General features: G+C 40.9%; 1 protein-coding gene across 1 annotated transcript in view; it reads right to left on the bottom strand.

The window, feature by feature from the left end:
• Nucleotides 1-14,288, bottom strand: part of LOC307039091 (dihydropyridine-sensitive L-type skeletal muscle calcium channel subunit alpha-1-like) — a 132,188-nt gene that overhangs the window by 7,707 nt on the left and 110,193 nt on the right. The window contains exons 34-38 of the mRNA XM_079680884.1: nucleotides 6,653-6,780; nucleotides 4,705-4,801; nucleotides 2,665-2,767; nucleotides 1,106-1,207; nucleotides 340-470 (exon numbers count right to left, since the gene is read on the bottom strand). Coding sequence (XP_079537010.1) covers nucleotides 340-470; nucleotides 1,106-1,207; nucleotides 2,665-2,767; nucleotides 4,705-4,801; nucleotides 6,653-6,780 — 561 coding nt within the window. The remainder of the gene's footprint in view (nucleotides 1-339; nucleotides 471-1,105; nucleotides 1,208-2,664; nucleotides 2,768-4,704; nucleotides 4,802-6,652; nucleotides 6,781-14,288) is intronic.

Below are 14,288 nucleotides of genomic sequence, written 5' to 3'. Positions count from 1 at the left end.
CCACATACAGAGAGAGGTCAAGTCCACAGTGAATGGGGAAGGAGTGGAACGTTTATTTGAATGGGCCTATCCTCATGCAACTCATGCAATTTCACACTTGAACATTACTTATATGCACATTTAATGAACAGTAAGTATGTTTACAGTACAATCATGTCCGACACACTCAAAGAGCACTCACAATCATGTACTACACACTCAAAGAAAACATACATATGCTGGAACCATTATCCTTACTCACTGTTGTGTGTTGCATTTACATGAATTAAAGGTGTAGTAAAAATCTATCAAAGAATAATCAAACCATTCACTAGACATCCCATGGCATTAACTACTAACCTGTATCCCAGAAGAAGCACTTTTCTTGGTGGGCTGGCACCCATAGTACTCTTCCTGTCTCTTCTTCATTTTCCTGAAATAATCCTGGATCAGGAAGGTGGCGTAGAACTTTCCCACTGTCACCTCATCATCTGCTCAAATACAAAATCCATGTAAACTGGAAATGCCATTAAATCCATTCAGTTTAAAGCGTTTTAATCCCACAGTGGCCCTTTGTGAACACCCCAGACAGGAAGCATATGGCACATTTAAAGTCAATGGAAAGAAGCTACAAGACAGACATTTGTGAATGCATGGGGCCATGAAGATGTCTCAAAATGAAAGTATTTCAACTGAAAGTGAATGATGTGCACTTATATTTGCCCAATATATGCTTGTAACATGTGAACACATGACACCACACAAACATTCACAGCTGTGGTTATCTTAGTGGAGATCAGATCTCTTGTCTTTAAGTTGACTTACAAAATCTATCCAGGGACTACAGATGAAAAATAGCCTCTTGGCTAACTGGCACATTTACAGAAATGTTGATTAATGTGCACTGTTAAATAAATGAATGAATAAAAAAACGATCACATAATTTAGAAATTTTGCTGGCAATGTTAGAATGAAGTTGGTGAGGAAATCTTACAAAAGGCTTTAACTTTGCTGAAACACTTTGAACTAGCAAAACTACTACAATATGTAAGACCTAGCACAATTTATTCGGACCAATGCTTTCTTGAGAAAACTAAAGTTCATTTAGTTTATCATAAAAGCTGACCTCCTATAGGTGGGATGACTTGGTCCAGAAGTTTCATGCTGGTGCGCTTCCAGATCTTCTTGATAATTGCCCTCAGTTCCTCGTTTGCTTGTTCAAAATTACCTGACAAAATGGAAAAGGGCAATGAGATTCATGACGATAAAAAGTGTTTTCATTGTGTAAAAGCAAGTTTGGATATTACCCTTGAATTCATGAAAATGAATACCAATAAAACTAATAATGATAATGTAATCATATATCATGGTTGCTCAGGGCCGGCCCTTGGCATAGGCAGTATAGGCGAATGCTAAGGGCGCATCAACCCATCGGGGGCGCCGAAAAGTGGGGAGAAAAAAAATGTGAAATGACATTTATTTTTCATAACAATCAACTAAGTACATCTTATTGTCTTATACTATCAGAACTACGCCTATCAAGTTGAACTGCCAGTAAAAAACAGAGGTTTATGTGAAATAGTTCTTTTTTTGAAATAATGGTTTTAGTGTGCAATTATAGGTTTTAATTTTGTATTTGTGTTCATTTAAAAATAAATAAATCTCCCAGAAAGCGTACACAGCTTCTGTGTGCTTTTATTAACATTGGAATGTACTGTGTAAGCGGCCGCGGGGGGGGGGGGGGGGGGGGGGGGGAGCTTTAGAGAGCTCTCTCCTGAAAGACTGAGCGGCTCTGATAACCTCAGCTCAGTCAGGTAAAGGCACACCTTTATATGATCATTATAGTTATACAAAAATAAGAGAATAAAGTAAACAGGTATAAAATACTATATGACGGTACAAACAAGTTGTTATTAATAAACAAAAATACAGTTTGAAAGGGGAGTGATTTGTAAAATATCCATAAAGAAAAACTAAATCTGTTTACAGTTCTGTTTGATATGGGTGTTGAGAGATGTATCTATAGATCTCTTCATTTTGCTCTCAAAGTGCACCAGATTGATGTTTTTAACTTCAACATAAAAATACAAAATCTTCCTGGGGGAGCATGCCCCCAGACCCCCCTAGAGGAGGTTAGCCCCCCCCCCCCCCCCTCCCCCACACTTAAATCATGTTCACATGGATAGGATACTAAATACATTTGCACACATCTTGTGTCCATATCTTTCTGTTTTGGTGGTCATGCCATAACCGTGCACGCGCGAGTCATAGTGAGTGTCTTCATCTGGGGGGGGGGGGGGGGGTGCCAGCTAAAATCTTGCCTAGGGCAGCAAATTGGTGAATGAGCACTTGCCTACCCACAGTAACTGAGTTAGCATGCACCACTTTACAATCGGAAAAAACCAGCTAACTGCAAATGAATATCATAGATATAATTATAATTGTAATTGTTATTACCACCTCACATTGTTAAAAAGTAAAAATATCAACTGCAGCGGCTTTAATTTGGATCCTGCCTTATTTGTATTCATAAATATTGAGGCCCTGTAGTGAAGGTGGCCTCTGTGCATGTTAGTCAGATCATAACTGGAACTATAGTCTGTTGTCTTGAAATGAGAGCTACATTAAAATCCATATTCACTAGAAATGACGTGAAGAAACATACATACTAACGATGACACAAACCTTCTGTCTTTATTTTCAGTGCCGTTCTGACCAGAGCAAAAAGTGTGGCGTTGAAGGTGACTGTTCCATCACTATTGAGAGGCATGTTCATGGAGACCAACCTCTGTAAAACACACACACACACACACACACACACACACACACACACACACACACACACACACACACACACACACACACACACACACACACACACACACACACACACACACACACACACACACACACACACACACAATGTAACAAAAGTCCTTATACTGTACAGGGGAAATACTTTTTTTAATTTATTTTATTTACATTTATTTTTTCATTTAAAATATTTAAAAGACAAGGTCGTATTTTGTTGCGTTTGTCAATTTTAGCTTTTTTTAAGACAAAATTATTTCCCCTGTTCCTTCTGGCCATAATTATATACATCACTAAAGTGAGAATATCTTTATGGGATACATGGTTGGCAATTACCTCTACAAAGATCACTCCTGTGCATTTTAAGGATGATTAATTTGAAGGGGATTTGAAGGGGATTTTTGACTATTTCTATCTGAGGAGCAGCGTAAGATCCGTCTTTGGATAAAAGAGGAAAAGTGAAGACAAGGTGAGAGTTTATGAACTCTCCTGTCACTCTTCACCGATACTATTTCACATGAAAATATTGAATATCAAAACTACAATGTGTGAACCCTTAAATTAAAAAGGCAGGGAGATTAGGAAAGACAGTATGTGATCCCAACTGTAGGCTGTACACCCCTTACCCTGATTCAAATCAACATCAAATCCCAGGTCAGTAAATGTTTGAGTTGTTACAAGGACATGTCTTTATCCTCTTTGAGATTATCAATCAGGAAATCATTTTCTGAAGGTGATACTAATAAACCTCTAGGAGCAACTCTACAGCTATGAACTGTAGAGCAGTGGTTCTCAACTGGTCAGGCCTCGGGTCCCACTTTTTACTTGGTCAATAAATCGCGACCCAACATTTTTAAGCACTCAAATATTCAACAAAAAATGTTGCTTTAATATACGCTTTTCAGTATACAATATTAATATATAAGGGATATATTATATCCCTTCACAGAACTAAAGTATGCTTTTAAAAAAGGTTTAATGAGATGATGGAATCAAAGCTGAACTATATAAAAAGGCACACATGCTGAAAACCCATCCCCAGAAGGGGGTCTGGGGGGATTCTCCCCCAGGAGATTTTTAGAAATACTAACATAAACTACTTATTCTGGTACACTCTGAGAAGAAAATAAATAAATCTATTACTACCCGACATTTTAATAATATTTTATGCCATTGTTTGTTTTTCACTTTGTTCTGACAGCTTGCTGCTCCTCACAGAAAGAAGAGCAAAGAGGAGATAGTCTGTGTGAACTACTTTAAATTGTGGGTAAGGGTAGATAGCCCCCATTGTTCTGTGACCTGTCAATCATCAAACCGGGGGTCATATTTCATTATGTGTTCATTTTTATCTGAAGTTGTACCCATGGATGTATAAAGAATAGTTCTACCGCAAAGTTATTCTCCGTGGGGACTTCCGGCAACAATCTTGATCTCAGTTGAGAACCACTGCTGTAGAGTTTGGAATCAGAGTCAAGTGTAATGTTCTTTCTTTTGTTGTTCTCTTTTGTAATATAAATGTTATCATAGATGTTTTCTATTGTAATGGAAAACTTCAATACAGATGATTTATAATGAATATAATGTAATCACATGCCTTCTTTCTCATGCTGTTGGCCTGTTGACACTTCACCTAGCTAATATGTAGCCTAGCTCTGTATACCTAAGGTGTTTTTTGCAAAGTTTGACAGTCTCAAGTACGCAGCGTTTCCAGCAGTTTACAGAGGTCAGATAAAAAGCATACCAAAAACAGTCCTCTCAATTCATCCCTTTCAGTCTCTGGCTATATCCATGTCCTCTGAACTCAGAAACAATCTATTGACTTGAAGATTATGTTTCAGTAAGATATATTTGATATTTTCGTCATAGTTTTCTAAACCAAAAGGGAAAAAATATAAATAGGGTCTATATACTTACCTTGCAGGCGATACGATGAGGACAAAACTTGCCAAAACCTAGAGGAGGAGGTATTCTCCGTAGGAGTGTCACTACATCTAGGTGCTTAATTCGCCCACTGAAAAACAATAACATTGTATAATGTCATACTTACACACAGACAGATTATATTTACCTAACTGAGAATACAACGTTAAATTACATTGAGCTTTTGAGATTTTCTCCAAATCACCTTCTATGCAAAAATAATTACATAAATATTTAAGGAATAATAATGGAAAGAACATGGAGCATAATGTCTCTGAATTAGAGTCACCATTCCATTCTCCATACTCAAGTACATTTTGAATTAACAACTTACTTTAATGTTTGTGAAACTTCACCCTTTAGAAACATCACAATCTATAAACCTATTTAAAATAAAGGAAACTATTATACCCATCAAGAAAAATGCGACTCAGCCCCCCTCTCTCTCCTGTGAGAGGCCTGACCATTCATTCATTATTTACTAACCCCTTTAGGACTTTAATCGCTGTTATGCCTTTCAGCAAGACTTCTGCTCTTCTATGTTTGAAACATACATACATTATCTGAGATTTTAAAAATGTATAATATCTTAACAAAACATCAAACTGCCCTATATATGCAATGGCTTCCTTCTCTCATCTTTGTACAATTGCAAAGATCAGGGACATCCTGTCTTTAAAATCAGAAAAACAAGTCCATGATATTGTCCCTTGGATTATTATAGAATGGATTATTGGAATAATTCCTTGCTGATGTACCGACAAAAACTAGGAAACAGGTTCATATTTCTCATATTTTAGCTTTCTTGCACTGGCTCCCTGAATATAATCTGAAATGAAAACTACATTGGTTAGGCCACATCTCATTACGCTCAAAGAATACAGGATTATTAGTAGTTTCTAGATTGTGATGGTATCCCGACGTAGCGATACCAAGGAAGAAAACATTGGAAAATTAGAAATCTCCAACGAGACGTTTTGGGGAGGTATTTTCTGTGTTAGAGTTTTACTCCCTACAGGGTGTACTTTGAGGGTTTGTGAATCTGCAGACCATTTACATGCATACAAACCTTCATAACACACAAGGGGACCGGTAATAACCGGAAAAACATGACATGGGACCTTTAAAGTTGTAGAATGCACTAAAAGCCGAATCTAGATTTATTTTCTCTCTCGATCCATTCTAGTGAGCCGAGAGAGGGAGCTCGGGGGCGGGGCTTAAGGGGCGCATGCTCTGTGAGCGCACATACGGGTACTTCTGCTCTGACAGGCATGATGGGTAATCTGTGAAGTTTTGCTCTCGAAAATATCAGGCCATTTTTTCCCCCCTCTTGGTCAAACAACATCACACCCTGCTAGAGAGGTGGTTCTTTCCTGGGAGAAAAAAGTTCAAATTTCTGATTGGCTGGGCGGATTGCAAACCACGCCCCGTAAAACTCGGAAAAGTTTTCTGAAGCCGCCATTTTATTTGCTGGCGTTAACATTATTAGCATTAGCATTAGCCCAGTGCACCAGCGCAGAGAGACTAACTTATGGCAACACAAAATAAAACATGGGAGCGGTGGAGATGAGGAGGTGTCGGCGTTCTGACGATTTACTCGGAAGGCTTCAGTAGAAGCTGCTGGGAGTCCCAGCAGCTTCTACTGAAGCCAGTCCCCAACTCCGGGGACTTCCGGCCGGGGACTCCGGGTGGCAGTATACGCCGTGAAGTTGTTTGCAGCCTGCCAGTAAACCCAAAGTAGAAGAAGAAGAAGTGACGTCAGCGGCTTCATTTGCGTAATCTTCCCTCAGGAACTTATTCCGGTGTGAACGCGATCGGCTCTTTAGTTCCATGGGGGTACTAAATGCTGGGAACTACAATGAACAGCTCTCATAGGAAAGAACGAGACGCCGCCTCCAACGCTGTATCTAGTTCTTATTATACATCCATGACAAACACTTACGTGGCCTCAGGATCATATTCTGCCCATATGTTCTTGAACTCATCCAAGTGCTGGGGGCCAAGGATGGACCAATCACGTGTCAAGTAGTCAAAGTTATCCATGATGACAGCCACAAACAGGTTGATGATCTGTGAAGGATAGCACCAATATGTCTTTACTAACCAGGAGGCCTTTGCACTGGTAAACATGTACACATTTTGTATTGGAAGTTTTTGGTGTAAATATAGAGAAAGCTGTATAACGCTGTTCCAAAATTCACTCCACGTCCGCTTGCCTGGTGTTGCTTATTTTGGACAGGTTATTTTGATAAGCAGGCTGACATGGGCTGAGCTGGAGCTAGCTACATTTGATAGTTAGACATGGACACAAACATAAGTAAGGTCAATGATGTTGAGAGGGACCACCCACCTCACCAATATCATTACAGAAGCCCTCGAACAATGTGGCAGGACAGCTGGGTCAGATCTATACCAGTCAGCAGTTTCTAGCTATCTGACTGCGCTAGTTAACTAATTAGATATTCTTTAGTGTTGACTTGTTACTGGATCCGTGCCAGCTGCATGACACTGCAGTGATGGAACTGAAAGAGCTTTTTTTGTGTTCCTAGTGTAGGAGCCATATGTTAAAATGTATATTTGAATATTATAAACCTTTGTTATTAGTGCTATCATATCATTTATTTGAACCAGCCGTGTGAAATTGACGGCATAGACGACCGCAGCTGTACGTGATTACGAGACGTTATAGCCAACAGCAGCTGCTGGTGATTGGGGTGTGAGAAGGAGAAAGAAGCACCGAGCAACATAGTTTTTTGACCTGAGAGAATATGTGTTTGTATTTGATAATTTTTTGTGTAAGTAAAAAACAAACTATCCTGAGACGTATTTTGTCCGAGTCAAGCTTATTTGCTATCTGTGAGCCGAATTTTGGATTACTGGAACTACATTTGTCAAAAAACTACATTCTGGAGAAGCCGAGCTGTGAAGGAGGGATTTCAGTGACGGCGTCGCATTAAAGGTGAAGATAAAGACTGCTCTTCCACACACGGAGATCGGCACATTAAGTGGGACATCCGAGGAACAAAGACGGTGAAGTGGCCTGTTGTTATGTTAATGTCTGAGGACGGATGGGAGATCGCTACTCTCCGACAGAAGAGGCAGTCTGAATGGATCAGTTGATTCCAACTACCAGCTGATTACCTTTTTCTTTTCGTTTGTAAAATACATTTAACTAAGTTGTTCTTTAAGGAATACAGTGCAACAAAGACATTTTCTATAAAAACGAAGTGTTTATTGTTGGACACCTTTAGTTGAGTTTAAGCACTGTAGTAAGTTTAATTTGAAAGAGCCATGGAAGAACTAACCGAGAGGAGCCACAAGAGGGAGCCAAAGCCGACGGAAAAGGCCAAAGAGGAGAGGATCCACAGGCTAAATGGATTAAGGAGAGCAAAGGTGGGCCAGCTCACCAAGAAGGTTAATGAGCTGAAACGTCTTAAAGAATGGATAAAGTGGAAGAAGAAATTCTGAATGACTTTGCTAAATTATACGGAGAGCTTAATGACATTAACAAGGAGTATGTAACTCTCTTACCTGAAGAGGAGGCGTCTGAAGACCAGCAACACTGGTTTAATCCCAAGTCAGCAAACATTGAACAGTTTGTACGCATAACTGAAAAATTGATTAAAGGAGTACGCGAAGGCACAAAAGAGGACCGTGAAGAGGAAGCCTGCTCGTCTGAAGTAGATGATATCAGGCCTGAAGACAGCGTCTCCAGAGCCAGTCACCATACAGTGGCTTCCTCTACTGTTTCTTCTGCTCGCAGGAGGGCAGAGGCTGAAAAGGCAGTACTGCTAGCTCGAGCAGCATCCTTAAAGAAGAAGCAGGCTCTTGAGGAAGAAGAAGCCTCTCTAATACAGCAGCAAGCAAAGCAGCTCCAGCAGCTCAAAGCTCAAAGAGAACAATTAGAGTTGGAGGCAGCTGTAGCTGAATGTGATGCAAAGTTAAAGGTGATTAGAGGGTATGAAGACCAGCAGGATGGTATCAGCATCTACCTCAGACGCAGCCAACGTCATGGCAAGTCAGAGACATCTGGCACCGGATCCAGAACTGCTTCAAAACCAGCTAAATATGGTGAGAAACTTGCCTCAGCACACCTACTAAAAGGAACTGTCAAACCACGCCCAACAGAGTCAAGCATGTGGATGGACACGCAGGATGGAGCTTCTGATGCAGCACACAGACCGGGCCCCAGGGAAGGTCACCGTAGAGGAGAGGAGAGGGACAGCTATGATGTGATGCAGTGTCAAAGCCAGATTACAGAGATGCTGGTAAGGCAGCACAACCTGTCTTATCTTCCTAAAAGAGACTTGCCTGTGTTCAAGGGAGACCCGCTCACCTACAAGTCCTTTATAAGAGCCTTCAACCATGTAATTGACAGCAAGGCAGAGAGCAGCAGCGACAAATTGTACTACTTGGAACAGTTCACCGGAGGGGAACCTCAAGAGCTCGTCCGCACTTGTGAGCACATGGCACCACAGAGAGGCTACAAAGAAGCCAGGGCTCTACTCCAGAAACATTATGGTGACGAAGTTAAGATTGCTACCGCCTATATGGATAAAGCTCTAAAGTGGCCACAGATCAGATCTGAAGACGGAAAAGCTCTGAATGCCTAAGCCCTTTTCCTTATTAGGTGCCGTAATGCCATGGAGGACATAGAGTATATGGACGAAATGAACAATCCAACTAACATGAGAGTCGTCGCCTCAAAGCTCCCATACAAAGTGAAAGAAAGATGGAAGAGTGCTGCTTTTGAGGTTCAAGAGAAAAAGGGACGAAGAGCAAGCTTTACAGACCTAGTGACCTATATATACAGACAATCACAAATGGCTAACGACCCCCTCTTTGGAAGCATGCATGATACCAGGACAACTACGGAGGGAAAAGTCAAAGCTACGGCCACGGACTCTAAAGTTTGAAAGTCAGGCTGGCAAAGGGGAAGCAGTTTTGCAACAGCTGTCGCTCCCATGAGTGAAGAGAAAACACAGCCCTCAAACTTAAAATACAGCCCCTCAGCCGCAAAGCCTGTCAATGCTTTTCAAAAACCCTGTTTGTTCTGCCATAGAGACCACACACTCGATTCCTGCAGAATCATCAAAGAGCAACAACTGAAAGACAGGATTGAGTTTCTGAAAGCTAAAGGCCTCTGTTTTGGATGTCTTACACAGGGACACCTTAGCAGAAACTACAATAAAAGGATGACCTGTCAAGTCTGCTCCCTAAGACACCCAGGAATTTTGCATGTTGAGAAGGACAGTGCTACATTTAGAAAGCCAGATGAGAACATCTCAAATGGTCTCGTGTCACTGACTAAGGACACATGTGGATACACTGGGGCCGGAGAATGTGTACTGGCTATAGTACCGGTAAAAGTCAAGTCCAGTAAAAGTGAGAAGGTTGTGGAGACGTATGCCTTCATGGACCCAGGAAGTATGGCGACTTTCTGCACTGAATCACTGAAGACACAGCTGAACGTTCGAGGAAAGAAAACTACGATCCTACTCCGAACTATGGGTCAGGAGAAGCCAGCCCAAAGTTGTATCTTGTCGGACCTGGAAGTGTGTGGACTTGAAGAAAGGAAGTACATTGAACTCCCTAAGGTCTTTACATGTAAAGATATACCGGTCAAGAAAGGAAACATCCCCCTGCAGGAAGACCTAAAGAAGTGGCCATATCTGAAGGAGGTGAAAACCCCAAAGATAAAAGGAGAAGTCACCATGCTTATAGGAACCAATACCCCTAAAGCTTTGGAGCCATGGCAGGTGATAAACAGCATCGGAGACGGGCCCTATGCAGTTAAGACTGCCCTTGGATGGGTAGTGAATGGGCCGAAGAAGACAGATGATGGCAGCAAGGCAGCGGATGGAGTTGTGAGCCACATTACAGCCAACCACATCTCCATAGCTACCATAGAGGAACTGTTGATCAAGCAATATAACACAGACTTCTCAGAACTCAGCTGTGAAGACAAAGAAGAGATGTCCCAGGAGGATCATCAGTTCATGCGGTCAGTGGTAAAATCTGCAGAGTTAAGGGATGGGCACTACTGCATCGGTTTACCACTGTGAAACGAGACAGCTAAAATGCCAGACAACCGCTGCATGGCAGAGCAACGTGCCACAAGTCTCCAAAGAAAGCTCAGCAAAAACCTGGACCTGTACAAAGATTACAAGGAATTCATGACGGGTATAATTGGAAAAGGCTACGCTGTCAAAATTCCCATAGAACAGTTAAGCCGAGAAGATGGACGTGTGTGGTACATACCTCATCACGGTCTCTACCACCCAAAGTAAAACAAGATAAGAGTAGTGTTCGACTGCACCTCCACATATCAAGGAACCTCACTTATCGATCAGCTGCTACAAGGACCTGACCTCACAAACTTGTTGGTGTCCTTCTGAGGTTCAGAGAAGAGCCTATGGCTTTGATGGCCGACATTGAGGCGATGTTCTACCAGGTCAAAGTCGCTGACCAAGATGCTGATCTTCTGCGTTTCCTATGGTGGCAGGATGGTGATCTGAATAAACCGATGGAAGACTACCGAATGACAGTGCACCTGTTCGGAGCTACATCGTCTCCCAGCTGTGCATCATATGCACTAAGAAGAACAGCACAAGATGGAGGAGGTAAAACAACACCCGAGGTGGTGGAAACGGTTCTCAGAAACTTGTTTGTGGATGACTGTTTAAAGTCTGTGGATTCAGAAGATCATGCTGTTGCTTTGGCCAAGGACCTCAGACATCTGTGCGCCAGTGGAGGCTTCAGGCTGACAAAGTGGGTCAGCAACAGTAGGGCCGTCCTGTCGTCCATCCCTAAAGAAGACAGAACAACGGAAGTCAAAGATCTTGACCTGAACCATAAGCAGATTCCTTTGGAAAGAGCCCTTGGTACTCAGTGGTGCACTGCATCAGACACCTTCAGGTTCAAAGTGCAACCACAGGCCAAACCAGCTACAAGAGGAGGAATCCTGTCCATCGTTAGCTCCATCTACGACCCCCTCGGGTTCCTGGCCCCATTGGTACTGCCAGCGAAGCTCCTTCTGAGAGACCTTTGCAGGGAAAAGAGAGGTTGGGATGAGAAGATAGATAGTGGGCAGGCCCAGAAATGGATGAAGTGGCTGGCCGACCTTGAGCGGCTGTCATTGTTTATGTGCAGAGATGAGTCAAACCGGCAGGGTTTGAACCCCTGAAGATGGCACAGCTCCACCACTTTTCCGAATCCAGCATGGATGCATATGGATCAGCTACCTACATCATGCAAACAACCAAGGCAAAATAAAGGTTTCCTTGCCGATCGGAAAGTCCAGAGTCGCTCCACTGAAACACATCACCAACCTGAGAATGGAGTTGACAGCAGCAGTCGTCGCTGTCAAGGTCGACAAGATGCTAAGAAGAGAGCTTCAGGTTAAGCTGGAGCAATCTATCTTCTGGACAGACAGTGCTACTGTACTGAAGTATATTGACAACAAAAACGGACTTCCAGTAAAAGAATATAAGTTCGTAAAGTTGCTTAATTATGTTTAGATTATATGGTCCTATTTAAGTTTATTTTTAGTAATTGGTATGCTCCCCGCCTAGCCAATTAGGGGCCGGAAATGTAGGAGCCATATTTTAAAATGTATATTTGAATATTATAAACCTTTGTTATTAGTGCTATCATATCATTTATTTGAACCAGCCGTGTGAAATTGACGGCATAGACGACCACAGCTGTGCGTGATTACGAGACGTTATAGCCAACGGCAGCTGCTGGTGATTGGGGTGTGAGAAGGAGAAAGAAGCACCGATCAACATAGTTTTTTGACCTGAGAGAATATGTGTTTGTATTTGATACTTTTTTGTGTAAGTAAAAAACAAACTATCCTGAGACGTATTTTGTCCGAGTCAAGCTTATTTGCTATCTGTGAGCCGAATTTTGGATTACTGGAACTACACCTAGTATGAAACAACAATTGTTTTTCTTCCACTCCAAAAATGCCATTATTTTAATTGTTAATTATTTCGTTTTCTGTTTGATGTAGCCTACAATTTATTGATGAATTCTAAAATGTATTTTACATTCCAATCTGCCTAAAGTAATTGAAAAGTTAACCTGTTAACCCCTGAGCCTGATTTTCAGGTCTCAGGCTCGAAAATGACATTCCCAGAACAAATAACATAACATCACTTCTAAAAGGGGTAAATTAATAATCTTTTTTCTCAAGGCAATGATAAACCTGTGAGTTGGATGTAGAAAAGTCAGAATCAATATAGATTTTTTTATTTTAAAGTAAATTCAGATTGAACATCGTAAAACAATTTAAATTGGAGTGTCCGTCCAAAAAAAACATTTGATCAGAAAATCAGCAAAGTTAAGACATATTTTCCGTGTTTTCTCCGTAAAGCTACGTCGTATGATGTCTGGGCTTGCTTCCCCTATCGCGAGTTTCGATCGCTCAGTGATGATACTTATATTTCTAGAATCTGTGGAATCTCAGCTTGCTAGCTGATATCTTTCTGGGGAGATCCGATAAGTAATAAAGTATTTATACCGTGAGTTGTGTGCTACAGATGTAGCACTCCAGATAGGACTCACATGGGTGTGTCCCAGTCAAAAGCCCAGCGGATCCCAGTGGCTGGGGATGTTGCCAAATTGCTAGAGGGCGTTGCCAAATTTCCCCATTTGTTCAATCACAGGATTTAACCATGAGATGGCGCTTCATTCACAAATACACAAAGACAACTGCGTGTTGTAGAACTTAGTCTGTTTGCAATGTTTGCAGGTCTGCAGTTGTGTTTCCTGAATACTGTAGCATTTAATCACTTATTTGTTATGGTTTTCACAGGCTACTATAATGAAAAAACATCAATATTTTAGATCAAATAAAGCATATAGTTTGCTTTATGCAGTATATTTTTTGTAATATTGTTGGGATGTCTTACACAGTACAGTAGATTGAAGTAAATCAATTTATACATTAAGATAAGATAAGAAGGACCTTTATTAATCCCCGTGGGGAAATTCACTAGTTCAAACAGCAACAGGGTAAGATTGAAAAACCGGATAGCACAGATTCACACAGATTAATAAAATCAAAAATAAGATGAGCGATAAAAATAATAATAATGAGAAACTATGAAATAAGAAATGAATAAAACTAAAATATAATTATCATATCATATATTATAATGTATTGTATTATTAAGTAATATCATACATTAACCCCATTATAGCAGATGCCACATTGAATGGATGAACACATTTATGCATCAATAATTACAACAGAGTATTTCTAAATACAAGTTGTAAAAATACAATATGTATTTAATATGAATAACATAATGATTAATTTCAGATGATAATACTTTTCAGGGTTAGGTCCGGTCTGACAGCGCTTAGCTCTCTGCTGAAGATCACTGCTCTAAACTAAGTCAAAAATCCTACATCCAAACGGAATAAATATAATTAATTATTATTAATACGTTAAGTCTTGTTCATTGTTTTTCACTTTTATTAAATGTTTGATATTTCCGGCACAGACCCTTTCATACCGGCAATGCGCGATAGAAACAACAGAAAGTGCGACAGTTTAAAGAGCCTGT

This window comes from Notothenia rossii (genome assembly GCF_949606895.1).
Source record: "Notothenia rossii genome assembly, chromosome: 5".
NCBI classification, from domain to species: Eukaryota; Metazoa; Chordata; class Actinopteri; order Perciformes; family Nototheniidae; genus Notothenia; species Notothenia rossii.
Note: the sequence above shows the minus strand (reverse complement) of the source record. Positions and strands in the feature narration are given on the sequence as shown.